Here is a 23,692-nt window from a genome sequence, read left to right as displayed (position 1 = left end):
TGCAAGTTTCTGTCAACACTATCACTACTGAACCGTGCACACACAGACTGAGCCCTGTGGCCACGTGGTTGTGGCTGAGGGACCGAGCACTGCACAGGTTTATTACAGAGGAAAAATCCCCCACGGTACCACAAAGCATTTCCCTCTCCATGTTCCTCCAAGAATTTCACGGTACCACCCCAGAAGTGCTGAGCCAAAAGAGCTCAGAGAGCAGGGCTGCTAAGAACTTGGAGCTACCCCACCAAACTCAGCTGACAGTAAGAAGAAACTAAAAAAGAAGATTATTAATTAAGTTTCTAACTAGCCATTAAGAGGAAGTCCAGTTTACTACAGGAAGTACAGCTCTTTCCATTTCACACTGCTTCTCATACTCAGCTATTCCCCAACTTTGGTAACACTGATATTTATATAATTGTGTGAGTTACAAACTGCCACCACGACAAATACAGGTAGTTTTGGAAAGCAATTTAAACAATTACAAGTATTTATTGCAAACCAGCTTCTCTCTTCTACCATTTACAAGGCAGCCAGTAAAAGTAAACACGTGAACAGAAAAACATTCATGAAACACAAACAGGTTTAATTAAAATTGAAAAGGAACGCAATGCAGGAATAAAAACTCTATTATAGATACATAGCAATTACTAACTATGAAGCTGTTGACGATCTTGGAAAAGCATCTGGAAATTCATGACCAAGTATTCAGCCTTGAATTACAAGGGAAAGGGATGGAACAACCATGACCTTCCAAGTCCTTCAGCACCACGGCACATAAAACTGCACTACTTGATATATTTTTCCATGAACTTTTTGTGAAATTCTGATCGCAGAGTATCATTCACGAATCTTTTGTCCTTTTTTGTTTCGTCTATCCCCTTGGCACAATTCTTGAAGACAACATCATCATCCCATCTGAAAACAAAAGTTTTTAACCCCAGTAAGTTTGTATGAAAATTAGGTACAATTTACAAAAATATACAAATGAAGTTTGGCCCTCCTATTTAAACATACTAAGAACAACTAGTTATTAGGATTAGATTTTAGTCTTTAAGAAAAAAAGACCTATTTTTCTAATCCAAGCTCTCTTCTACATGCTCCTGAGTTAGAAGCGAGATAAGTATCAGCAGAGGTTATTTTATCTTTACGGAAGATAATGACTGTTTGAATAGAGCAGAAAAAAAACTTTCATCTCATGGCCCTAATTTCAATAAACACAACAGTAACTGGATTATCTGCAAACAAGAACTGTATTCAGAAAAAGGCTATTAATTCTAGTTGCACTAAAAAAATCTAAATAAACAAAAAACCCCAAACCAGCTGAAGGGGAGCGTAACATCGAATTTCTTGAGGAACTTTGGTCCTGTTACTTTTTGTATAATTATGAACAATGTCAGACAAACACAGTTTTCAATCTCTCTTTTTAAACACAAAGTAGCGGGATGATTTGTTCAGAGGAATGCACAAGGCAATCACTACATGCATCAGTATCCCAATTCTACCTTGCAGCACTTGGGACAAGATTTGAGGAAGGACATAACGGCAGTGATGACGTTTTCAGACTGAGTAAGAAAGAGGGAGCAAGAGGACGGGTACCACAGCACAGACTGCACAGTACCTCCTTTTCACTTTGAAGTTTGCCTGAGGCTGCGCTGGGCCGGTGAGGTTCAGCAGTGGGTTACCACTCAGAATGTTTTCCATCCGGATTCTTTCTTCTTCAGCCTTTTGCTCTTGTTCCTGAGAACCAGAAAAGAATCTATTACTTTTCTAGGCCATTTTTCTCATCTAGCTGGTAGAGATAAACATTATTTAGCTGCAAATACCCCCACACATAGAGCTTTACTTCCTAGTTCAGACTTTTCAGAGCATTTGACATTTGCATATGAGTAGAATAAGGACAGAAGCAGAGATATTCTAAAGAGCTTAACATTGCTCATAAACTGTCAATCTAGCAACACTCATATCTGCTCTACTTACCTCTGATGTTCCATCAAATATTCAGTTAAATTCTAGTGTTACCATTTACATATTTATTACATTAAAATTGTATACAGATTAAAATATTTTCTTTACCCTCATGAGAAAAGAGAACACATTCTACAATATTCATTAGGTGGAAAAACCTTACAGCATGTTGAAACTTCTCTATCAACAATCTGCTTGAGTTTTACAACTCCAACTTCCCTAGGGACTACATAAAACGAATATTGCGAAATTTAAGGTGAAACTGAGCAGTGGATGCCATAAAACTACATAACAGTTCCAATACTAAGGATCAGAAAAATTTTCTTCTCCTTGTACTGTCAAAAGCATGTAACTCAAACCGAAGTGAAGCACTGCACTACAGGCAACACAAAGCAGATTTCACTGCCCACGCTTCCAAGATGTATTAATATATTTAGTAACTCAAATGTTCAGGCTTCAACATGAATATATAAATTCATTTTACATCAACATATTTTTCCACAATCTTTTGAATGTATTACAAGGATTGCTCTTTGATGAAAGTATCAGAAAGAAAAAAAAAATAATTCTTTAATTTGGATGACTGACTAGGTCTCCTGCTCCCTGTATGCTGAAGTATGGTTTGAAGACATTCCAGTTAAAAAATTCACTGAAGTCTCATTAGAACTGCAGGAGAGTCAAACCATGGCTTTTAAAAATGATACAAACTAAAGACAAGGAGATCACAAGGTTGGGTGGTTGTGGTTTTTTTTTTTTTTTTTTTACAAACTGAAGAAAATTCATGGCTGAGGGCTGCTATGGGATCCCAAAAGAGGAAATGTTTTTCTTGATGACAGCATTTACAAGTTTTAAGTGCTAAACTTGAACACTGATGCTAGCCAGAGTTCTCTAGCTTCAAACATTTAATCAATACTGAGTGATATATTACTAAATCTATCTATGATTTACAATGTTTTTCAATTAGACTGATCAGGTATGTGAAATATTCCTATAAAACAACCCAACCCTCTTAAGAACAACACCAGCTTAACATGCATATATGGATACCAGACGAAGCATGACTGGCAATGATTTTACCTTTCAAAATATAATGAGTTTTAGTGATGAAAAAACACCTACCATTACACTGCTTCTCACAAATAAAATTTAGAACCAGCTGCAATTAATTGTCAGTGGGATGGGAAAAGCTCCTCAAAAGGGCATATTGCTTAAAAGCACGGCACAGCTCTGGGACAAGCCCTGTAATGCCCTTATTAAAACCTGCACATAGGCAAAACTTGCCCTTGCCGCTGTATCACTGGAGCTTTAACACAAACTGCAGCAGTTAAATGCTATTAACACAAATAAACTAAAGTTTTGCATTTTCAAACACAGCTCTAAATCCAACATTTGCACTCCAACTTCAGTTGTTATCACCACCTCTGGAAATAAGAAAACACAAGAAGCAAAAATATTTGATAGGAAACAGTAATTTCCCCAATATTAGAAATACAAGTTCAAATTAAACATTTCTTTCCTCTGTGGAATACGGACAAGAAATGTATGGAGCTGCTTCTTCACCTTTGAGTTACCATCTTCTTTCCTGATAACATCGAAGAGCTGACAGCAATGAAATCCAATTTACTGCAGTCTGTCATGTGTTCTCACCAGAAGTAAAGCAGCCCTCAGGCTACCATACAGCACATGCATGCAAAGCACTAATTTGAGTGAAAACTAAGGTACTGGCAGAAGCCAAAAAAAAAACCAAACCAAAACAAAAAAACAAATCAATATTGATTTTCAGGTACCTGCTGAGAGGTAATCAATGCTGTTTAAGCCCATTAGGCAAATTTACAACAGGATGCAAGCATGTGAAGTGTTCTGTGTGCTGTCAACAACAAGGTGGGCTCTGCCTCATTAAATTTAATCCCTGACTCTCCATTAAAAGTGAGACTTTGAAAAAGCAAGAAGTCTGGGACAAATCTTAAAAGCAAATAAAAATGCTACAAACCAAGAATTCACACTGGATTATACTCAAGAGAATCACAGAATCATAGAACGGTTTGGGTTGGAAGGGACCTCAAAGATCATCTAGTTCCAACCCCCCTGCCATGGGCAGGGAAACCCTCCACTACACCAGGTTGCCCAAAGCCTCATCCAACCTGGCCTTGAACACTTCCAGGGATGGGGCATCCACAACTTCTCCACGCAACCAGTTCCAGTGCCTCACCACCCTCAGTGAAAAATGTCTTCTTTACTTCTGATCTAAATCTCCCCTCTTTCAATTTAAATCCATTGCCCCGTGTCCTATCACTACACGCCCTTGTAAAAAGTCCCTCTCCAGCTTTCCTGTAGGCCCCTTTAAGTACTGGAGGGCTGCGACAGGATCACCCCGGAGCCTTCTCTTCTCCAGGCTGAACAGCCCCAACTCTCTCTCAGCCAGTCTTCATAGCAGAGGTGCTCCAGCCCTCGGATCAACTTTGTGGCCCTCCTCTGGACCCGCTCCAGCAGCTCCATGTCCTTCTTGTGTTGGTTAGAAGGTAGCATTAATAAGAACATTGTAAGAAATTAATACTCTCCTCTTGGCTTCTGTAGAGAGAACTTCTTCCAAGTCCTATTTATGCAAACAGACACAGCAGTTTTCCATTTCAGAGACGAGTTCTAGGGGAACACTTCTCAAGGTGGCACGCAGAGCATGGCACAGTCGTACCCTCAAACTTCTACACCATTAACTCTGGCTGCGATCCACAGTTACTGAGCCTGTGCCTCATGCATCACTTTTCTGGGGCACATATAAATATCTTATGCTGGTTTTTTTATGATGCATGCAAACACATCCCCACACCACTGACAAATACAGAACTACAATGCACTCCACACACAGTGTTTACTTGATGGTCAAGAGTCCACTGGAATCAGTCAGTATCTTTTTTCGGGGAAATTACAGTTCTTCTCCCCTCTTTTCCCCCGTTTCAGATTTAATCTCAACTGCTCCTGAAAAGCTGATTGTTAAAACATTCTCTACCATGCATGAAGAGAAGTGAAAAGCACTCAGTTATCTGAATCACCAGAAGATAAAGTCAATTTAAAGAAACATAAAAAAAAATGCACAGTAGTAACTACTCCAGTGCTCTTATTAGACACAGAGGCACATTTAATTTTTCTAGACTAAGATTTTAAAAGGCATGTTAGGCATCATCCTAACTTTTATCTGCTTTACATAACTCATGTAATATCCTTCAGCCTCAATTAGCCTGACATAGTTTGCTTTCTGATAACAAAAAAGTATTATTGGACTGAAGTGTTAACATGTGGTGATAAAAAAGATTAAAATTGAAATAACACTCTTAAGAAATGTTACTCTACAAGCAGTAGTATAAGACTAAGAGCAGGATTTAGCTCCAGATCAAGACACCTACATCTAGGTACCTGCTTGTAGACATGTGAGCTCACATCTCAGCAGAGATCTAGAGAACACAGTAAGGAGTCAAGACGGCTCTTGTGCTCACACTAAGTTACAGACACAGGGGACCAACCACGCTGCAGGCTCTATGGATGGCATCTCCACCGCACCGCGCAGATACGTAACCTGCACATGGACCCCAACAACTTGGCATTTCGAGCTGAATTCTGTCTAAATCTACTAATTGATAGCAAAAAACTATTATGACTCAAGTCAACTACCATTTCAGAGGACTAAAGGGTAGTAAAAATTACACTATAACTAAAAGAAATGGTAGGGACAGTCTTGGGAATTTCAAATTATTACCTTTTACTTTTGCATCTACTAAGTTATTAAAAACAATTATCAACATAACACTACCATAAACTGCCAAACGTTATTTTATATCGACAACGGTAACAGAAAACATCCATGAACCTTATTTTCAAAGGTTGATTTTCCCTATTGACAGCAAAAGATGCTGCAGAGCCCCTGAGCACTTTGTGTGACCCTTTGCTGATTCTCAGCTCCGTTCCCAAACGGAACTCTACTGTCTTTTAGACCTGCAGAGAGAGCCCAACTAGACGTAGCAATAAACTGCATAAGCTTATCTTTGTCATTAAAGATTAGAGTCTGAAAGCAAACGGGAGACCAATCTGTCGAGCAAGACATCGCCTGTTTTAGCCACTTTACAAAGCAAATCTGGCACACGTGGTAATTTGTTTATGGAATTCAGTTGTTCAAAGCTGTTCTAGGTTGGGTGACATTTCACTACAAGTTTTAGGAAGCAGGCTAATTCCAAATATTAGTCTTAAAAATTTTTTGTATTATTTAACTTCACTAAAACCTCCCAAAGAACATATTCAAGATTTAAAAAAAAGCATATGGCAATTTACTAAGTTTTGTATCTTAGAGACAAGACACGGAGGAAATACTAGGTGTGACTCACAGTGGTGTAAAGTTGACATTTACACTTCAGCTAAGTTACAGATTTTGGCCAGAGCTTCAGAATCCCTCTTCTCCAGCCAAAAGCGGTTTTCATTATGTTTCAGAATTTTCCACATTAATCTTCCACTGCCCACTCCTCCACTGAAAGCCGGGACACTCCAGGCAATGGAGCATGGGTTGTATCAAATCAAACAGACCAGACATAACCTTCATAGCTGTCTGAGCTTCACACCTCTGAGGCACGATCAAGCACAGCTGTTCACAAAACAAGCAGCTCGGGTTGCTCCAAAGCCTACGTTGTTCTTTTGTGTAGTGGAACAAAGGCTTATTAAGCTAAAACGCTATGGATACAACAAACCCACAACAGAAGAAAAGCCTAAGGGGGAGAATAATATATCTTTATTCACTCCACTCTTCCAAAAATAATGCCTGTTTGCCTGCCTTTCCGTTCAGCAAGACAAGGTATACGACTCTCTTCCCAAGTCATTTTAGCAAAAAACCATGCTACAGATTATCCCATCACTACATATAGCAGCACTGTGCTTTTCAACAGCAGCATGTTGCACCAACCATCTACAGAGATGAATCAGACACCAACCATGCTGTAACCACTGTGTTAGAGGCAGAGGGAACAGAACAGGAATATTATGGTGTGGGGAATAAGACTGGACTGGCAGAGGGAGTCCCATACCCCGAGGAAGCAGATGGAGACGCTGCTATGTGAATCAGATGTCAAAGCAAACCTTCACTGTACAACGGAACTCACCGTGTGGCATTGCACTCGGGGAAAGAAAACGTGGACAAAACTACATTAACCTTAACTCAACAATGATTCCTTATCTTGCTGTCAGAGTATCAGTCCCTTGGCATATTTGCTTCTGACCATAAAGGAAAGAAAAACATTACTGTTACCATGGTTATTTTTTTTAAAGTGTATTCCTACCCTTTGCGCAGAGCAAGATTACTTTTACAGAAAGTGCTGAAATTCCTGAAATCACTATATTGTGTTAAAGTAAGTTTTTAAAGATGTTAAGTAGCTGACAGAAAACCTGAAATATCCACATTTTGTTGAAGGTTGGGAAAAAAAAAAATCACATAACCTTATTTAAATGCTAATTTTTGAATGACAAACTATAACAGCGTTGCCTTTAGCAGCAAGAAACGAAACTTAACAATGCAGAGATCCACCCCAGTTGTTTGATCCTATGCAAATTTCTAACTCAATGCCATAGTGCTCGAAATAACTGACTGAAACTTCAAAAAATAAGAGGACAGAGTAATCACAACTGCAGTGTCTATACACAGATTTGTTGTCATTTTGCCCTCAAGGGAGGGGACATTATTGTTAGTTCTTGACAAGGTTAAGTACTGCTAGCATGTCTCAAACATTTAATGAGGAAACATACTCTGCCATCTGCTTTTGCCTCTTTATTGAAATTCTTCCTTAATCACGGATTTGATATTCTGGTTTAATTAGACCCTTAAAATTCAAATGAAAAGGTTAATATCTATCAAGACTAATTTTCTAATGTTTTATTGGAAAGTCTGTGACATGGCTAAAACACAGGACAGAGCTAAGATCTATTTTGACCATTGGTGAAATAATATAATCAGTTATAGAGAAATACTTTGTGGAATAAAACTAAGAAAACAAAACAAAAGCTTTAAGCCCGTTCTCAGATAAGCATAAAATGACGGGATGTTAAATAGCTTTGCTGAACTGTGCACATACATTCAGCTGCTCACTGGTTTGAGGTTTGTTTTTAATTATTTCAATTTACCTTTTAAGGAAGTGCTTGAAAATTGAAAATGGAGAGCATTGTGATGCTGAATTTGGAATACTGAAATGTTTCCATGAAATCTATCCGTGGATAGTTCACATAGACAGTAGTTTGTACAGTTTTAGACAGACCCAGAATTGTTCCACAGAAATGGCTTTCAAAACTGAAATTTCCTCGTCAGCTTAGTGCCTACTAGAAACAACCCGAGAGATTAAAATTGTGGAGGGCGTGAGAAAAGTTGGGAGGACTCCCACACTCAATCAGTTTTTGAAAATGTTTGTAGTATTTATGTAATGTTTCTACAGAATTCAAGGGAATTTAAGCATTTTGAGAAGTTAACAAGCTTTAACAGCAACTGCCTATTTGGTTGACAAACTATATGCTTCACAGATTAAAGGGAAATATCAGTGTGGAAGAACTTAGAACTTCTTAATACTAACATCTGTCAAAATTAGATTTAGAGGATTTCTACGGAAATTGGTATTACCACATAAGGGAAGTTAACAGAGAGCATAATGATCTGAAAAAAAGCAGATTCTCATCTTTTGGTATTAACTACTGTCCCACCAGAGATGCATTTTCAAAGGAGCAGTCCTCCTTTCCTGGCAACTTAAACACTGGACAACAAAGTGATGAACGAAAACAGTTCACAAAAATAGAGTTTGCTTTAAATGAAGTCTCAGAAATAACTGGACTAGCATTTTAATAAATAAAAATAACTAAAGTATCAGGAACAAACGTGCATCTGGCACAAATTTGGGATATATTGCTGTATTTTACCACTTCATCTTGCTAAGACTCTGGTATGCTCCAAGAAGATGCAGAGGCATGTTGATCTGTCTGTTTAACAACACAGAGATTTGAGAAGGATGTGCAGAAGAGAGAACGGGCACTCACGCTGCAGTTTCCCTTCACCTTGCCACTGGTTCACCCACGCTGCGCGGACAAACCATCCCCATATATGGATTGGGACTAAGAGTGACGACACAATTAAGACTTTACATGAGATGTTACCCTGAAGTCAGCTGGATGACTAATGTAAGGTTACTTACAAAATTAGGTCTAAATTATGGTTTGCAACACATAACATGGAATACCGCATATCTGAAGGGAAAAGGGATTTATACGCAATGGCTATAAAATGCTTTGCCAGTAACACCTTATTTCAAAACCATGGAAAACAAGGCATAATCTAAACAAACTGAACCCCTAAAGCCAACATACATAAGTGATCTTTCCTAAGGAGACCCTTACTCCCAAAGACTCTTTCCAAGGCTGCGCCCCTTACTTTTGCCAATGTAGTTTCCTACTCTCAAAAAAACCCCAAGACAATGAAATTTCAAGTACTTGTAGAGCACCCACTATCCATGAAGATGTCAATTTTTAAGAGAGCCTATCAGCTGCCAAGCAGTGAAAGGATCAACAGTGTAGGTAGTGAGTGTGCAATAGTGTGCACTACTGCAAACAAATAACTAATAGTTATTTTTAGGAAGAAGCAAACACATTCATTTCAGACAAGCATGCATGTATTCAGTATGCACGTGGCATTGGACATTATCAGCCCTGCTTCTGAGGAAAGGAGAACATCCATGAAGGTGAAAAATAACACCAGTTAAGAGACAGCAAAATAAAACAAGTGCTATATCAAATACTTCACAGCTTTTAGCACCCTCTAGTGACAAAATAAGAATTTCCTAGCAATTGCAACATTCCTGCTCTCTGCACATGAACAGAGAAGCACGCGTTTGGTTGTCTGTGCTGCAATTTACTACCATCATTTTCCTAATGCAAGTCTTCTACACTGAAATGTGACAAGTTATGTTGTTTCATCTGGATGTGTAATTCCAACTATCAGGCAAAGTGAAAAGTCCATACAGATCTAAGCTTTCCTTTTAAGCACTGTGCAAGAACAGCTGAAGTAGAAGTCCTTCCTACACATTGCTACCCTTAATTTGTAGTTTAGCACATTTCACTCAGGAAGAACTGTTGCCAGTGTCTTTCAGTCATTTTCACCATGTTACTACTGCAGAACACAACTTCATTGCTGTGCGATGTGCTTCAAACACCTACACAGAGAGATGAGAGACACTTTCAGACACACTTTGATTCATAGATTCATAGATTTCTAGGTTGGAAAAGACCTCAGAGGTCATCCAGTCCAACCGTCCCTAATCCCCATTAAATCATATCCCTAAGTAGTTCATTCACCCTATTCTTAAACACATCCAGGGATGGGGACTCAACCACCTCCCTGGGCAGCCTATTCCAGTGGCTGACAACCCTTTCAGAGAAGAAATACTTTCTAACATCCAATCTGAATCTCCCCTGACTAAGCTTATACCCATTTCCTCTTGTTCTATCACCCATCACTAATGTAAAGAGTCCTTCCCCCACCTCCCCACCATCCCTTCTCAAGTATTTGTAGGCTGTAATGAGGTCTCCCCTCAGCCTCCTCTTCTCCAGGCTAAACAGCCCCAACTCCCTCAGCCGCTCCTCATAAGTTTTATTTTCCAGCCCCTTGACCAGTTTAGTCGCCCTTCTTTGGACTCGCTCCAGGAGCTCAATATCTCTCTTAAAGCGAGGGGCCCAAAACTGGACACAATATTCCAGGTGCGGCCTCACCAGTGCCGAGTACAGGGGCAGGATCACTTCCCTGCTCCTGCTGGTCACACTATTCTTGATACACGCCAGTATCCCATTGGCCTTTTTGGCCACCTGGGCACACTGCTGGCTCATATCAAGTGTCAACCAACACTCCCAGGTCCTTCTCCACCAGGCAGCTCTCCAGCCACTCTTCCCCGAGCCTATAGCGATGCTTGGGGTTTTTATACCCCAAGTGAAGGACTCTGCACTTGGCCTTATTAAAGCTCATGCCATTGGCCTCAGCCCAACGATCCAGTCTGTTCAAATCCCTCTGAAGGGCCTCCCTACCCTCGAGCAGATCGACACAGCCTCCCAGCTTGGTGTCGTCCGCAAATTTACTGAGGGTACATTCAATTCCCTCATCCAGGTCATTGATAAAGATGTTAAACAGAACTGGACCCAGCACTGAGCCCTGGGGAACCCCACTGGTGACCGGCCTCCAGCCGGATTTAGCCCCATTTACCACCACTCTTTGGGCCTGGCCATCCAGCCAGTTTTTAACCCAAAGGAGGGTGTGCCTATCCAGGCCAGCAGTTATCAGTTTCTCAACCAGAACACTATGAGAAACTGTATCAAAGGCTTTACTGAGGTCAAGGAAAACTACATCCACAGCCCTTCCCTCATCAATCAGGCGGGTCACCCCATCATAGAAGGTGATCAGGTTTGATTGATGTAACAGATCACGCACAGGCCAGATAGAGAAACAAGTATCAACAGTCTTCTACAGCAAAACTCCTGCACTGAAGCAGCACAGCACAGCTTTTAGCCTTCCAAAGTTCCTAACTCCAAAACTGCAGAGCTCACTGGTTTTACAGGCCTCATTAATTCTAAAGGTGAATTTCTATATTGTTATCCAAGAGTGCTCAAGCACTACATTGCTGCCTACAGCATTTAAAACATTATTCTCTCCTAGCTGTTCCTAGTGTCTGCAAGATGCTACATCCTGTTCATTGCCAGCTAATTCCACTGGAGAGCATTTATGAAAAACACGAAACTATAAGCACGTGTGTTAAGCTATGGTAAGGTTATGGGTAGTGCAGAGCCACCAAGACATTAAGTTGCCACAGCAGCAAAGATCCTGATCAGCATATGTTTATTAGCATGTTCTAAAACCATCTCAGATTACCTTGTACAAAGATGACACAGGTGGTTCTGGGTTTTGTTTTTGATTGTTTGTTTTTTGGTTTGGAGTTTTTTTTTTTTTTTTTTTTTTTTTACACTGATGGAGAATCTACTTATGAAAACATACAAAACTACTCAAGCTGAAGTATGCAACATTTTTCAAGAGCACTAAAATGACTTAAGGCCTACTCAGAAAAAAGAAAGCGCGTATAAAAGCAGCAGAGGGAATGCTGCACATACTCACTACTTCTGCTGCACCACCAGAGGCAGAGCGTTTCAGCAGTGCAGATTAAATACCTGGACTCTAAACTCTGTTGCAATACAGCATTAGAGCCAGTACAGTTCACCCTAAATTCCGGTGAGTTTGACAACATGGGCTATTCCCAGAAACAGTCCCTAGAAGTCCATTCATCAATCAGGAATTTTGCTAATGCACTCCATCCCGACAGTATCTCTTACACTGCGGTGGTATGGAAGCTAACAGCATAGGATTTGATCCTGCTCACGGGAAAATAATCTCTGACTACAGGGACTTTTCTCCATTTTCAAGGGCAGAACATGGCATTTCTATCTGTGGAGAGAGAGATTACAGGGAGGTATGAAGGGTACATGTCAGCTGACTTTCCAAGTTCTGAAAAGACTGCCATGTTATTATTAATTTTTGTGGAAACATTCTTCAAACAAACTCATCTGCGTATAATCACATGAAAATAGTTCTGGTCTTACAGTTACAACTGGTGCTCCTTGCCAATGCAACACAGCACCACAGCTGTGAAAAAGTAACTACTGTATGAAACTTGCAGCTGTAAGCAAAAGCATCAAAAAGTACAAATTTTTATTTCAGAAATATAAAAAAATCCCAAACTTATTTCTTGTTTCATAAAAGCTAGTCAACAAATGAAATTACACTGGATAGTATGCAGCTCACTAATGCCACTATATAGTTTGGCATGGTAGCTGTCTTCAGAGAAGGACCTGCAAATGAGAAGCAAGATTATCTTGACTCAATGCCTCTACAAAGTGCTGGGAAAGCAAATAAAATGTTTTAGTGAGTAAAATGTTCTTCAGTACGTCTACTGAAGAAAAAAATTATTGATAACAATTATTAGATAGAACAAATCCATCAGACTCTACTTGAGAAGAGTTTTGAAGGGCACTTACTTTATGTACCAGTTCCCACTACTCATCCTAAGTACTTAAGGCACACCAGTTTCAATAAATGCCAGTTTGCAAAAACAGATGGTCTTTAATGGGTGAGATTGTACCTTTCGAGCCTGTTCCTCAGCTCGTTCTTTCTTGATTTTTTCCAGTTCAGCCAGAAGAGCTGCAGTGTCATCATCATCACTGTCTTCCAAGTCCTCATCTTCATCATCTTCCTAATAGCAACAAATGGAAACAAGCAGTAGCTCGTTCACTTCATTTAATAACAGCAGCCCTGGTCTGCCCAGCTAAGGCTGCAATTTGCTGCTGGCTAACATCAGAAGTACCTGGGTGCTTGTAGCAGCAGCAAATAAAAACCAAATTGTTTATTTGCTCTTGTACAGTAAAGGCAAGACAAAAATATGTTTGTGCTTTCTGAATAACTGCAATTAATTTTTTACAATTCAAATGCTATGTAGGTGACAGATTCTAGAGAATGACTGTCCTCAATCACTCTCTAATCAACTCAACATAAATCATTACAACAGTGTGCACGAACAGTCCATCCAATACTGTTGGGACCAAACATCACAGGATTAAAACCACCTCAGCTTACTATCAAGTCTTTGACCTAACTCATAGATGTCAACATAAGAGGAGCCAAGGTCAAGAACCCATTGCTCATGCACTCAGTGTATCTCAACAGCTCTGCCTTCGGGGAATTCTAACTAACCCAGTAGTTAATTGAGTCTAAAAAGTCACGCATTCCCCACACTTAAGTGGTGTTCCCAGTTTCTTAGTTTTTGTGTACTTTCCAAGAATACCATTACACCACGAGCCAGAATGCTCTGAACTTCCACTACAGCAGAGTAACTGTAAAAGGAAGATATGTTGGAACCTGTCTTAAATCTTTAGCAGACCTGAAAGCACATATTCTATTAACAGCAAATCCTGAAGGCAGGACAATGAAAGGAAACAAACCAGAAAACAGATACATACGTCAGTAAGTGGATCATCTGCATCAAGATTTGCTGCAGGAATCTGGTCTAGCCGAGGCTTCTTAGATACAGAAGATGATGTTGTGTGTTCTACAGCATAAGATTTAAAAAAAAAAAAAAAAGTGACTAAGTCACTTGATTTAACAGCATCTAACGTCAGAAAGCACAGATCTTCACAAAGGGTGCATTAGGGTAAGCGATACAAGCTTATGCTTACTTTTTCCTCACTTCTCAATCTTAATGCCCATGCTAATTCCTCCCCTACAGGTATCCTCAAGGGAAGCAGTAACATCTCCGAACTTACAATTTGACCTTCAAAAGTTTTTTGAAGTCATTATTTTGAGAAGAAAGAAGAGCAGCAGAAAAAGCTGTGGAGAAATACCCTTATTCTATACACTCAACTGCAGGGTTCCATTGGAGACCACCCCAAAGCTTTACTGTTGGCCAGTTTGGTCCAAAGCACATCTACTTTTGTCTGTGAACTTGAAAGCCCCACAATACCTCTGTACGTTTCACGCCTAAACCCAAAGTGTCTAAATTCTGTTAAGCTTAATATTATAGATGACTATATCTCAGAAAAACACATCTTTGATTCATGTGAATTATCACTTGACTATACCTGAACAGAATCACATACTTTAGAAAATGGATTTATTGCTACACTGGTGCTCCAACACTAGAAGATGAGTCATTCCCCTTCCTGTCTCACTTGTCCGAGTACAAAAAAAGCCCTTTATTAGCTGTACATCCTTGTTGCCAATTCATTACAATCATACTGTGTCAACTGGCCCACATGATGGTCTACGCTTTTCTACCAGCTGGCCTAGATTTTTTGCGAGCATGAAGCCAGCCCAAAAGCCAGCGGACATTCCCTTGCAGGTCAACAGCTCTGAACTGTCAGACCAATACACTAAATTCTACCCTCATGACATGCTGTCTGCAACCTGCAAATTTTGTACATGAACGATGCCACACAAACGTAATAAGACTTTTTGTTTCATTGTTTTTACCTCTGGTTGGTCTGTCTCTATTCTTTTCTCTTGCAGCGACCCGTTCCCTCTCCTCCAGCTCCCTTCTGAAATCACGGTTACGCACCTCTTCAGGAGCATCCTGAGTGGTCTGTCTAAAACAACGTGAGAAGGGGGAAAAAGCTAAAGTTGACAGTCGGCAGCTGGGAGAAATTTTTTTGAAGGAGGTCAATAAATCCTGGAGTGAACACGTAAGTATAAGGAATAAGAACTGGGTCCCACATAGACATGTTTCTTCATTCTCTCTTCATTAGTCCCCTTCTCTGTCCGCATTACATACACATACAGAGACACACAATGCCACACACACATGCTCTTTCCAGTGGCTCTCAAATGAATTAAAAGACTCTAAATCAATTCCTGCAAAAATAGGATGATGACATCCACCTCTTGCAGCTATGTCTAAATCTTCTGTTCTCCAGCAGTCCAAGTACAGTGTCTTAACAGACATCCACCATCATCATGGTCAACTTTCCTCACTGCTTTATCATCCAAAGCTGCTCCTGCAAACACAGGCTCTAAGGCTTACAGATAAGGCCAAGACTAGACTTTTCATAAACTTTTTCTCCTTCAAGAGGGATAGAAGATCCTTCCAGTACTTAAAGGGAGCCTACAGGAAAGCTGGAGAGGGACTTTTTACAAGGGCATGTAGTGATAGGACAAGGGGCAATGGCTTTAAACTGAAAAAGGAGAGATTTAGATTAGATATAAGGAAGAAATTTTTCATTCTGAGGGTGGTGAGGCAGTGGAACAGGTTGCCCAGAGAAGTTGTAGATGCCCCATCCTTGGAAGTATTCAAGGCCAGGTTGGATGAGGCTTTGGGCAACCTGGTGTAGCAGAGGGTTTCCCTGCCCATAGCAGGGAGGTTGGAACTAGATGATCTTTGAGGTCCCTTCCAACCCTAACCATTCTGTGATTCTATGATAAGATAAGATAATGATAAGATAATCTCCCATAACCATAAAAAAAAGTTGGGAGAACAGGCAAAACACTAGCTTTAGTGAAACATATTTCAAGTACATGTTTTTCGCTCTTTTATCTAACGCATGCTGGTCAAAAGCAACAGACTATTTCTATTTGAGTCATACTAAGTCATGCTAAGTTCCACTTAGCACTGAATTTTCTGTGGAAATCTTGGAAAGAACTAATGAATAAAAACAAGCAGCAATTCCTTTCACCTTTCTATGAACCCAGTGCTGGAAATGAGTGCCTGGAAGAATACCAGACTTGAGTCCTTATAAACACATTGCGTGCACAGCCTGTCTTTACGATGAAGTATTTCATTTGCTTTTGTAACTAAAAACCTGAACTTAGAATCCCTGATATAGCTGCAAATCTTCCCAAATCCTCTGTCATTCAAGCAAAGACAACTGGGAATGAAACGCTGTACTTTTCCTGCAATGATGCAGTCCTGGTAATTTAACAAAGACAACTTTGTATTAGATATTTGGGAGAAAGAACAGAAGGCACCCAACACCCCCTCCATCTCTCTCTCTCACACACGGAGGAATTTGTTAAAATATACATTGTATATTCCTGTACATATTTTTCCCCTACACTTCCTTTAAAGCAACAGACTGGTGTTCCAAACCCGCTCTTGTACAAAGAAACAAGCCACCAGCAGTTTTTCCCATAACAGCAAAATGCATTCAACAGCATTTTTTGTGCTGTTAATCCTGGTATTCTCCAAAGCACTTCAACTCCCTTATCCATACGTATTCTTCAAAACTAAAGGGGCAGGAGGGAAGAGGTGAAAGAGTACACACATGCACAAAAAAGTGCAAATGTAAAACCTTAACAGTAATTTCACTGAGAAGAGTAACTTCAGCGGGATGAAAAAACATTTCTAGGCTGACACATTTAGTTCCAATTCCAGGTATCTGTATCACATTGACTCCAGATTTCATTTCATCTTTCAAGAGGATAACGAAGATTTATTATGCATGTCAGAAGAAAATAGTCATAAGATTCCATTATCTTTCACAGGGATTAAAGCAATTTCCTCCCCCAGGACCTGCATGAACCACCTGCAGTGTTGAACATCAGCTCTTCCAACACTTAGTATTGCCTGAGTGCTGTTCCGCCATTTCTCTGCCTTAACGCCCTTCCCCAGTGGTCTTTTGCCAAATGTAAGACGTGGTTTTCCTGCTTTTAAGACTTGCTCAACTTCACTTATCCCATTCTGCTCTGCAAGACAGCACCTTTAGTAGCTCAGCCAGCTCCTACAGTTGCCACCGATTTTCACCGCACTGCCTGAAACGCTTTGTCTCCAAAGCTCTTCTTCTGACAATTCACTTCCATAAGCAGTAATTCCACTAAAACAAAACTTCTCCAGTCATTAGCAATGCATTTGATCTCTTAAGTCTGCTTTTGAGACTCGCATTTTCAGCCCACTCATTTCATGCAGCTGTAAAATCTCCAGTGCCTGGTCAGTGTCAAGCATGTGAACACCTACTGTGAAAAATTCCAGAGTACCACTCACAACAAAAAAATCATTCCCAGCCTGTTTTTGTCATAAGACCAATAAAACCCAATACCAACCTGTATTTGATTTTAGTATGAGAAGGAAGGTCTCTGCTGGAATATTGTTTGGATAGCTGACTTAAGTCTCCTTCACCTTTTCCTCTTCCTCCTCTTGCAGGTTCAAACGTTGGCCTCGCTGCTGTCGTCATTTTAACTACTACAGAATCAAGGATAAAAATCAGTTGTTACTACAACTTACAGTGAGAGACATTCACAGAAGCTGTGGTGGTCCTGAAACTGCAGCAGCAACGGTAAGTCCCACTACACAATACCAGCTTATCACCTGCCACGTGAACTTCAAAATTTAAGGAGCTTTTTATTGACAGAGTTGACAGAACCTATCCAGATTTTCAAGAGAAAGTCTCGTCCAACACATTTGAAAGATGATACACAGACTCTGACAAGAATGTGAAGCTATGTTTATAAAGTAAATAAAGCTGCCCAGGAGCCAATCTCCTATCTTTAAGGCAAGTGGTACTGTCTTGTAATTAAACTCTTTTCCCTCTTGAAAAACGACAGCCAGAAATGACTGCCTACTGGGAATGACCCTTCTGTTATTCCCCAAACTGGATTTAGGTATCATCATCAGAAACACTGTCTAGCGCGGATCACAGCATGCCTAGAATGATGCTGATAATTAAATACTGATGAAAATCATGCACTCTGAATGTCCCAGCTCATCCTGGCTCTGTTCAGTCCTCTCATTCCATAAGTACAGGTGCAGCACTGTCATTAATACGGCAGCACAGTCCTGTGGGATCAACCTGAGCAGAGCTCCAGTTGGCCACCAAAACTGTCTGAAGGGCTAGAGTTAGTGCTGCCCTGTTAGCACGAGGCCGACAGCTTCAACCTTACGTAAACTAAGTGCAAGCAAAAAATCTCGGACAAACGCAGAAGTTTTCACCAGCTCTCACTCAGAAACTACAAGAGCTCACATACCACCAGCATGTCCTAAAAACGAACGAGCTGATGCCCAAAGTTGCTCTTATTAATTCTTTGGTGGCAAAGGAGTGAAACAGACTCTGACCAGCCTCAGACAAACTCTGACCCCTCAGCACACACTCAGTGCTGCCAGACAGGAGACCCTGCAATCCTAAACTGTTATGCCAAGAGTTTAAGATGGTCGATCAACGCCAAAAATACCCTGTATGATCAACTTGCGCCACCTCAAATCTACTACCTGAAACTATGCTCACCCCTGCTTCGCCAAGACATGCACATTCATTAACCACAGACTAAAGATATTCAAGACACAAGAGACACATCTGTAGAGGTACATTAAGGCATCAGTCAAAGGTACCCAGCCTACCAACTAGAAGGCTGGATGTTAAAGCATGACAAGATAACATTTTAAATAATATTAAAAAGCAAAGGAAAAAAAAAATCATATTGTTCCACATGCTGTTGTGATACACAAATAAAAATCACTTATGCTATGCTTGCCTTATTTGTTATTGTTTCATTTTTAATGAGATCACAAACCACACAACTTCGGTGTTAAAATCATAAAACAGATCAAACTAACATCCCATCAGGCAGAACACAGATACTGCCACTGAACTACTACTCAGAAAGCAGAGTTCATGGGCAGAAACATCTCTGAAAAGAAGTGAGGCAGTAGGGAGCCTTGGCTCAATGACCAAGGATCGGTGACGCTTTTCAGTGACGCTGCTGTGCAAATCAGCTGGAGCTCAGCACGACATTTTAGCTCTGTCTTGGCACACGCTCCGCCAGACCCACAATCCAAGAAATCCCTTTGCTCTCAGAACTTATCCGTGGTAGTAATACGCAATGGGGGGGATTCTATGAGTTCGGGTGAAGAATCAGATACAACATGACTGCACGGTTTCATGAGGCATTAAATTCCCTGGAAACCGTCCCTGCTTCTTTCTCAAGGCAGTCTGCCCTTGGCTTGGCCTTAAAGGACCCAAGCTCAATCTGAAATCACCCAAGGCCGTCACAATGACCTCTTTACCTCTCGGAAACACGGCTTCGGAGAACCTTCTTCCGCACGACACGCCGACAGGGCCGGCCAGGCGGGGTTTACCAGCTCATTTCCAAGCCAAGAGAAGGCGACTGGGCTGGGGCTGAGCTGCCGCCGCCGCGCTGGGCTGCCCATCGCCGCCGGACCGCTCCTGGCCGCCTCCTAGAGGAGCCCGAGCGCAGCCACAGCCCGCCCAGCCGCCCCTGCCGCGGGGCTGGCGCACCGCGCTGCTCCCGCCCGCGCCCAGCGGGCTGCCGCACACCGCCCGGAGCCCCGCCGACAGGCCCGCGCGCCCCTTCGCCCCTCAGCTCAACCCCGGCCCGGCCGCAGCCGCCCCCGCACAGGGACCGCGCCGCGGCTCCGCCCCCACGCCGCCTCTTTCCCCCACGGGAACCGCCGCCGCAGCCCCCCCGCGCACCCCGCAGCTCCCCGAACGTGCACCCCGCAGCTCCCCGAACACTCACCCCGCGGCCTCCTCCCGCCCTGCGCAACCAGGCTCCTACACCGCCACCATAACTCCTCCAGGCGCCCACAAGCCTCCGCGCGGGAAGCACAGACGCACGGCGGCGGAAGCCGGCGCCGAAGGAGGACTTACCATAGAGAGGGTTGGCTGGGCGGTCACGTGAGGGAGGCGAGCATGTCCGCCATGATGGCTACCGAGGCGGAAGTGGGCGCCGTGCCCGCGCATCGGTGGCAGTCTGTCCCTGCCGTCTTCTCCCTCCTTCTCGAGCACGGGAGCCCCGCTCGGAACAGGGAGCTCGGGGTGCCCGTCCTGCGGGCCCGAGGGTGCCCTGGGCGAAGGCCTTGCCCTGAGGGGCTACTGGGCTGTGGCTGAGCTGGTCCTGCGCGGGCAAGGCCTCGCTTCGGCGGCCTGTGGAGGCCGCGGGCCCTCGCCGGTGCGTGAGGGGGAGCGGGGGACACGTAGGCGGAGAGAGAGGGCTTCGGGACACACCGCAGCCATAACCGTAACCTGCCGGTGTGAGCCGCTGTGAGGTCTTCTCTCACAGATTAGCTCATGAATAGACTTGCAAGTTTCTTATCACAGAATGGTTAGGGTTGGAAGGGAACTCGAAGATCATCTAGTTCCAACACCCCTGCCATGGGCAGGGAAACCCTCCACTACACCAGGTTGCTCAAAGACCCATCCAGCCTGGCCTTGAGCACTTCCAGTGATGGGGCATCTACAACTTCTCTGGGCAACCTGTTCCAGTGCCTCACCGCCCTCAGAGTGAAAAATTTCTTCCTTATATGTAATCTCAATCTCCCCTCTTTCAGTTTAAAGCCATTGCCCCTTGTCCTATCACTACCTGCCCATATGAAAAGTCCCTCTCCAGCTTTCTTGCAGGTCCTTTTTAGGTACTGGAAGGCTGCTGAGAGGTCTCCCTGGAGCCTTCTCTTCTCCAGGCTGAGCAACTCCAGCTCTCTCGGCGTGTATTTGTAGGAGCAGTGCTCCAGAGGAGTCTGCCCAGAGGCTGCTTGCTTGATGTAGAAGGCTTGGAAAAGGGTGGTGTATTAGTTATGTGAAACAAAAAGCACCAAGTGCTCACCTTGGCTGTCAATGCAAGGGAGGCTCGAATGATGAGGTAATGACCATGGAAGAGGGAGGGGATTAAGGAGATAAAGTCGGGATCCTTGTGGGGAAGATGGGGAAAAGACAGAAACAATGCAGCTGGAGTAAGAGGGAATACCTCTCAGTCATTTTCTTTGCTCAGAGGTCTGTGTTAGAACATTAGTCTAAGCCTGACTGTCACTCAACAAGTCCTCACCTCCCCTTACAAAGAACTCCTTTACACAGTGTATATTCATTGCTCTCTGTAAAGAAGCCAAAGTGTAAATGAGCATCACTCGGGCATTAAATTCCCCTTCTTAAAATGCAGTTTCTCTCTTGTGTTTGCTTTTGCTTTTAGATGCATCTTAATGCGAATCCACATGACGGCAAGCGAAGTAAAAGGCTCTTTGATAGATCCACGAATTAACACGGAAACGTTTCCCTGAGCATGCAATTTAGAAGAGAGTCCGCAAGAGGTCCCCAAAGATATTGCTATCCAGAGAGCTACAGCGACAACGTAAACTACAAGGCGGACGAGCCGTCGGAGAAAGCACTTTGAAGTGGGCCCTTGGTACACAAAGAAACTTTGAGCAACTTGTCGTAAATGTTAAGCTTCGCTCAGAAGTCAGGTAAATAGTCACAATAATTCCTGTGTCATTTCCTAAGTGCTACACCTGTCAGTAACCAAGCATCCACCCTTGCATTTCTTATCTGCAAGTCTCAGTCCGCACCCTGCGAAATGTGTTTATGATTGATTTTGCTCCAGGCAGTTCAGACTCAAGATCAAACCTCACGGAGGATTCTGGCTTCCCAGCCGGGCAGTTGGGAATTCAGCATTGCCAGGCTGCAGATCGCAGCAGCCTGACATCAGTGCCTTGTCCTGTGATGGTGGGTGTTACTCATAGATTATAAATCTGTGGACTTCAAATCAAGAGGAACTGTTATGGTAATTTGACTCCCTTGGCGCAGCAGAGGGTTGTATTTTGCTCAGTAACATGTCCTGAGGGCAGCGCCTGCTGTTCAGTTTTAATGCCTGTCTGATAAAAGGTATTAAGTCCTCATTAAAGACCTCAAAAACTGAAGAGACTTCTGCTGTTGGTTAAGAGTAAATGGCAAGCATTCTCTGTGTGTGGGATTACTTGAAGATGAGAGCTAAAAAACTAAACAACTAGCACAGTCCCTGCTCTGAACAGATACTATGATTCTTTGAATAATAAAGGACCTGCTTCGTGTCTTTGGCCAAAATTGTTTCCCACAACCACAAGGTGCTTCCCTTCCCCAGCTTATGTGTTTCAATGTGAAGTACAAATAGCTCCAGACATGTTTTATGGTCAAGGTTTGGTTTCTGTAGAAGACTTGGGCACTAAAGAAGTATATTGGTGGAGCGGAGGTGCCCGAGTCCAGACTCCTGAAAATCCCTACTCAGTCTTGTTGCAGAGGCGCCTAACCTTCACAAGTACAAAATGTTTGGTTTTAAACATCTCTAAACATACAGTTTTGCCCCAAATTGAACTTGTTTGCACTTCGTTTAGGTCTAAGAGTTTTGGCATCCTGCTCACACCAAGGCCTGGTAGAACCAGGATACATGCCCTAGCTCAAGAGCTCAGAGAACTTTCACCCAATAATTCATTCAGGCTTTGAGCAACCTGGTGTAGTGGAGGGTGTCTGTGCCCATGGCAGGGGGGTTGGAACTAGATGATCTTTGAGGTCCCTTCCAACCCAAACTGTTCTATGATTCTGTGATTGTTCTCAGAGCACATCTAGCACCTGTAGATACCATGAGCAGCCTCTCAGCCCCTCTGGGGTACGTCCCAGAGCCCTTTCCTGAGCAGGGCTGACCTGCATGTGGAGAAACGTTGCCCTGTTGATCAAGCAGCTCTGGGCTGCTCCGATATTTAGGGAGATTCTCCCTGTGTTTTTGAAGCTGACTAGCTGAGCTAAGGGAAGGAATTGAAAGATTCATCGAGAAAGAGGGCGTGTATGTAGAAGGAAGCTCAGTCAAGTTCAGTGGTATGGGCACTCATCTGTAAATGGGAATTCCTGGATTCCAGGGTTATGCATTAAAATGTCATCACATAACGTAAACAACAACAGACAATGACAAAACCCCAGGTCTTCCCCCTTCCCATGACTGCCCTAGTCACAACACAGCTCTTTCTTCCTGTGTCCTGCTAAGCTTTGGATCTCTGCACAGGGTAATTGGCATCACGGATGCACCCTCACTTATTCCTCTGCCGAGCAATTTGGCCGTGGCAGTTCTTAGAAAGGTATTCTGTACCATGGAATGGAAAACATGATAAGCAGCAGAAGTCACCACTTCCCTTGATCATTTCCTCCAGTGATTAATTATCCCCACAGTTTAAAACTGCACCTTCTTTTTAATTTCAGTTGGCTTTATTCCCAACCATGGGTGCCTGTTGTGCCTTTCTCTGGTAATTTGAAAATCCTGTTTTCTCACCAGTTATTTATACTTTGTAATCTAGTCGGACAACTGCCTTTGGATAAGGTAAGCAAACTGAACTCCTCTAGTCTCTTAGAACCGTTTCCTTCCTCCAAACAACTACTTGAGGGCTTTTTCTTGCTCTCTATCCAA

General features: G+C 42.5%; 1 protein-coding gene across 1 annotated transcript; it reads right to left on the bottom strand.

Moving 5' to 3' along the window:
• Nucleotides 1–559: 559 nt before the first annotated feature.
• On the bottom strand, nucleotides 560–20,113 carry CWC15 (CWC15 spliceosome associated protein). The gene is made up of 7 exons (XM_086621881.1): nucleotides 20,015–20,113; nucleotides 17,585–17,723; nucleotides 15,026–15,138; nucleotides 14,017–14,105; nucleotides 13,143–13,253; nucleotides 1,616–1,734; nucleotides 560–912 (listed from the first exon to the last, which is right to left on the bottom strand). The coding sequence occupies exons 2-7, from the start codon at nucleotides 17,713–17,715 to the stop codon at nucleotides 783–785; spliced, it is 693 nt and encodes a 230-aa protein (XP_086478007.1). The 5' UTR covers nucleotides 17,716–17,723; nucleotides 20,015–20,113; the 3' UTR covers nucleotides 560–782.
• Between the last annotated feature and the right edge of the window lie 3,579 nt (nucleotides 20,114–23,692).

This window comes from Tauraco erythrolophus, chromosome 1, assembly GCF_009769465.1.
Source record: "Tauraco erythrolophus isolate bTauEry1 chromosome 1, bTauEry1.pri, whole genome shotgun sequence".
Classification (NCBI taxonomy): domain Eukaryota; kingdom Metazoa; phylum Chordata; class Aves; order Musophagiformes; family Musophagidae; genus Tauraco; species Tauraco erythrolophus.
This window is presented reverse-complemented; position numbering and strand designations above follow the sequence as displayed.